At 34.5% G+C, this 5,677-nt stretch overlaps 1 protein-coding gene across 1 annotated transcript; it reads right to left on the reverse strand.

The window, feature by feature from the left end:
- Positions 1 to 513: 513 nt before the first annotated feature.
- Positions 514 to 1,318, reverse strand: LOC122301719 (BON1-associated protein 2-like). Its single transcript, XM_043113109.1, has one exon. It carries the CDS (start codon positions 1,171 to 1,173, stop codon positions 640 to 642), a length of 534 nt encoding a protein of 177 aa, XP_042969043.1. The 5' UTR covers positions 1,174 to 1,318; the 3' UTR covers positions 514 to 639.
- Between the last annotated feature and the right edge of the window lie 4,359 nt (positions 1,319 to 5,677).

A 5,677-nucleotide genomic window follows, 5' to 3' on the forward strand; every position in this document is an offset into this window, starting at 1 on the left:
CTAGGGAGATTTGAACCTTAGACTTGGGGAAGCATACCTTCGAGCCCAAGGCTTTTACCACTTAAGCGAAATCCTAAGGGTTTAAAAAAAGCAAAGAGAGATTTATCAGATATGAAGTAAGCAGATTGCTGATGAAAAAGAAAAATACAAAACAAAACAAAAGAAACAGAAACAAAAAGAAATTAGAGTAGTCTTAGTGGTAGAGAAATGTTAGCTTTTCATGTAGTGAATTAGTTGGCTATGCTTAATTTGGTATTGTGAGTCGTGACCATGATCAATATATATAATATGAGACGACCTTGTATGCAAATTGTGTAGGAAACACGCAAGTCTTTTGGCTATCTGATCGTGATGACAACCATTAATATATAGATCATATGGATCATCTCATGCATGCACCCTAGTCTTCTTTAAAATGTAATATATTATATTCTCGTCCTTATGTTCATTAAAACGAATCATTATCGACGTTATTCTTTATTTTAATTTGGAAAAATAACATATGCTATATTGTTGATCAAAATATTCATTCTCTATTTTTTTAAATGAATAGATTGTATAAATTTATTGATCAATTACACAAAAAATGATTAATAATCTTCAATTCCCTAGGAGAAAAAATAATAATATGGTAATTTCCTAGCCTTGATAGTACTGTTTCATGATAGGGACACCAACAGGAACGCCAGGGACAACCCCTCCATAACACGATGTCTTCCCGAAAGGTACTCCAATGGTGGTGGCAGTACTCGAACACGATGAGGCTGCATATTCTGGGACTTTTGCCTTTACAGAGACATTGATAATCCCATTCCGCTCCCCATTACTGTTTCTCAATCTGTAACTCAAAAAATGCAGATAACTCTGCGGCACAAAACCTCCGACGAAATCTGACACCGGAATCCTTGCCATCCCCAATGTTTTGTCCCCGGCGGAGGTCTTACATTGTACCTCTACTGTTATAAACCGCGCATGCTGTGGGATTTCCACGTTATGCTTTTCATTCCAGTAGGGATAGCTCCCGCCGTCCTTGTCCATCTCCGTTCTGCAGAGTGGCTGCGAATCCGTTCGGATTACGGCGAAAGCATTCTTCTTGACGGGTTTCCGGTTGTTTCTTATATCTTCACCGGAGATCACCGTGATCTCAAGGGTGCTGGATGCCATGCTAAACATGCCGATCGAAGAAATAAATATATATGTAAATAGCGGCCGGCGAAAGCCTCCGTGAGTTTTGCGTATCTGCGAATTAGTGATATTGAACGTACGATTTACTGGGTCTCTGAATTCCCAATGTTTTGGAGTAATGTCGATAACGGGGGTAATGTGCTTTTATAGGCGTTTGAAACTTTTAGGGAGGAAACTGGCGACTTAAGTCTAGAGAAGGAAGACAGAAACGCGTACGTGGTTTCTGTGTTTGTTCGAAATTTTGAACTAACGCGGAAGGTCCAAGGGACTTTCCGTCTGCTTGCCGGCACATGGAATCTGAAAGCGCGCCGTCCTTTTTTTTTTTTTTTTTTGGTACTTTTAAATAAGTGTGTGGGACTTGGAATTCAATTCTGGCGTGTGGGAGCGAACATGCTAAAATTGATTTTTCAGTTCCCGATTAGTTATTTTTGTCCCCCTTTTTTTTTTTTTTTACTCGTCATCTTTACATATTAGATAATATATATGATTTTTATTTTTAAAATTTTCTCTCTTATTGATAATAAGTAAAAAAACTCAAATAGTTAAAAAAAATAAAATATATGCTATGTGAGGATGATTAGTATCAAAATTCATTTTCGATTAGAAAACTAATATGAAGTCATATGTAGTCTTTGACTAGTCGGCACATAATCTCAATATTTGCGTCAATTAATCAAAGAATTAAACTTAGCATAGCGGTGACACGTGTCTATCCTGTCGTTAATTTTTTTACGACAAATTAATAGATGTAACTAATTGCGATTCTCTTAAAATTCAAGTATGCTTTTGTGAGAGTTAAAAATTAATATCTCAAATTATAAAAATATAAAAATTCAATTACTGATATTGCAAGTTTACCCTTTCCATATTTATCACGTAAACAACCAAACCTCCACCAAATTTCCATCGAACTTTCACCTGAATTCCATATGATTTGGTTCCATCTTCTAGTTCACGTTTTTTCACATTTCTTCATTAAATAACTATTCCACATTTTCAATATTATTCATGATGACTTTACGTATACATAACCCTTTATGTATTATATGACAGTGTGTCGAATAAGCTTATCAGGATGACATATTTAAATAATAAGAGCTCTCAAAAGCAACGGCCCCGTTCTGGTGCCTATTTTCCACTTTGGCGGGCGCCCGTGTTTTTGTTTGATTTTGAGTCTTTGACGGTATAAAAATATGAGAATTGATGTTTTTAGTCGTATAGCTACACGCAATCATGCGTATATAGTTTTAAAAAAATGAGTAAATATAAAATTTATATAAAAATTAATTTTTTAATATAAATTTCTTATTTTTTAAAAAATGAATACACAATATTTACACCATCCTTAACTTTATCTAATATTATTCAAAAATTATATCTAATATAATATTTAGATTTTAATGTTGTACGAAAAGTTTATACGGTAAATACTAAGAATTTTAATTTTTTTTTAAAATTATGTTTATAAACTCTCAAAATTAATTCATTATCTTTAAATTACTATCCTCTTATCATTTTATATATTAGGAGGATGGTGATTAAAAATTAATAAAATACTATTTTTGATTAGCGCATTTGTTGACTTGTTAACAAAACACATATTTGTGTGAGCTCTGACTCCGGCTGCATTTGGGTATTAGGAATATTTCAAATACTCTCAATATTTCTAACTATTATTTATTATTTTATTATTAATTTTTATCTATTTTTATTACTATTCTTTATTTTTTACCTATTTTTTATTACTATTCATTACTTTATTATTACTTTTCACCTACTTTTTATTACTATTAACAATTCTTCTCAACATTTCTTAATATCCAAACCCACCTAAGTCTTTGTCTGACGAGATATTGGTAGACAAATTTGACAATTTCAATATACGGTCGGATGACTCCCTCGAGCTAATAATTATACTGCACAACAAATTGCGTGGTCTGACCAATCCTAACAAGGGTGGTGCTAGGATCCCGCTGTTGGTACATTTCGTTGGAGTTACCCTTTTTGTATTTTGAGTTTATCATATTTATTTTTATTTTTTTACATATTTATTAAATATTATTAAGAATTAATTTCTTAATCACTAAGTAAAAAAATAATAAAAAAATAAAACGAGATCCTTATCATTTTCCATCCTAACAAAAGCCACTTTATGGAAGTGTGTTACATACTTTTTTATTTTAAAAAAAAAAATCCATGAGATGAGTGCATGCGAGGAAACACATGGGAGAGAACAATAACATATGTTTCTCTTTAATTGTTGTTTGCTTTGCTAGATATAATTTTAAGATGTGTAAATTTCTTGTACTTTATTAAAAAAATTGTGTATAGTATTTAATAAAATAATTTTTTCATATAAATTTTAAGTTTATCCACTTTTTTTGTTTTTTGTTTTTTAGTAAAGAGTTCACGGAATTTACCAACCACTACAACAAATATAGGTTTTAGTGACGGATTGAAGATAGTGACAATCTCTAAACCGTCACTAAAAGTCATTTTCTGTGACAATTTGTGGGAACTGTCATTAAATGTTAGGGAAGAAATTTTTAACGCTCAAATGTTTTAGTTAATTTGTTCGTACATCACAATAACGTCTGAACGTTACGTATATTTACGTGCAAACGTAAAAATTTTAGCACCAATGTTCGAATGCTATATGTAATTACATGCAAACGTAACCACTAAGATTCGAACGTATATTTGTAAGGTTCGAACGTTATATTTTAATTTGTAAAAATTAATCATAATATATATTTGTTTAATATTAAGGTTGCATAATATTAATCGTCATTGAGAGTATAAATTAAGCTATAATACATACATTAAATAATATTGTCAATTACATATTTCGAAAATAGAAAACAAAATATGATTATATAATAACAAATGACATTTAGAAGTACTGCTGGTTTACAAAATATCGAAACTCTTTAGTCAATGTCTCAACCTTATTATTTAGCACATCTACATGATTTGCAAGATGTGCAACAGCTTGATCTATATGTGCAATCTGTCTATCGATCTGTCAGTCTATATGCGCCTTCATATCTGTCACCATTGCATCAACCCAAGCAGGTCGCACATCCCCACCAGATGCAGTCGTCGATTGCTGGCTAGTACTCGCAGACGGGGGAGCAACACCGGCCCCAGCCTCAGTCGGAGGAACAAGATCTGATATAGCAGCAGCAACAGCATGACACCGAGCTGAGCCTCTCCCCTGTGTAATGCTCCGACGGTGTGTGGTGATGTCGATGGGGCTTATTTGGTTTAGTACCATCTCCTTCGCCTGAAGTGGCACTCCCTGGGCTAGTAAGAAGTGGCTGATGATGACTCCGTACGAGAGATTATCCATTGTAACAATGCTGGCCTCGTAACGGATCTGCTCAAATACAACGAGTGGCAAGTCAATGGGATCTCCACGTGCCAAGCAAATAAGGAACTGTGCGCGAGCCCGACTGAATGTGGTCTTATGTCCGGGTCTATATTTGTTGCAATAAAAAATTGCAACATGCGGAAGAAAGGCAGCAACTGATTCTGGTTGAAGGAGTTCGGCCTATCCAGTTTCGTGTGGTCTGTGCCGGTGAGGATGTAGAAATCCTGATCCCGCTCGTCATCACCAACCTCTGGAGCAATATCCTTGCCTTCGGGCCGATCTTCCTGTTCACTAGGCATAGTGTCAACAGGGCCCGTAGATGAAGCAGAAGTGGCTGGATCTACCTCAAAGGTGCCAGGAGCAAATGCAGCTGCTGTGTCACCAGCTTGAGCAGCTATCGCCTCAGGCAGTATCCGGGGAATCTGGAGTAACTCAGCGATAACATCCGCCGAGAACTCAAACTGTACACCATGTATAGTGAGGGTATGGGATGATGCATCGTTAGGCATGGTGGCCATCCCAATATAAAACTCCAGGACCATTGAGGGGTAAATCTTTCCCCTCAATGTGCAAATTGGGACCCAGCTTCTCGTGACAAAGACGTCTCTGAGCGTTTTCCGCTCCCAGCTGAGCGCATCGAATTGATTAATCAAAATTTCTTGTTCACCCATGTCAGTTCGTGCCCCAAGCCAAGCAATATCCAGATTGCCTCCATCCCTCCCTCGTTTCTTCGTTGTCATAAAGTGAGCCATATCCTGAAGAAAAAAAAATATAAGTTAAAATATAATAAAAAAAACCTTAAATTTTTGCAGATATATATACATATTACGACATATATGAATTATACAAAATTAACATATCATAATTATAAATTTACATAATTTTGACAGTAACTATATTAAAAAATTCAACTATTTAAATACCCAAAATAGACTATAATAAGATGAGAAAATAGAAATTAAATTAAATAAAGAAACGTTCGAATATTACACAATTGACGTTCGAACTATAAAATTATGCTACTTAGAAATAAATTACGTCCGAATGTACAATGATTTGACGTTCGAATGTAATATTAAATAATCGAACGTAAACCATTAACATTCGAACGTACTTAGT

This window comes from Carya illinoinensis, chromosome 1 (assembly GCF_018687715.1).
Source record: "Carya illinoinensis cultivar Pawnee chromosome 1, C.illinoinensisPawnee_v1, whole genome shotgun sequence".
In the NCBI taxonomy this organism is placed as follows: Eukaryota; Viridiplantae; Streptophyta; class Magnoliopsida; order Fagales; family Juglandaceae; genus Carya; species Carya illinoinensis.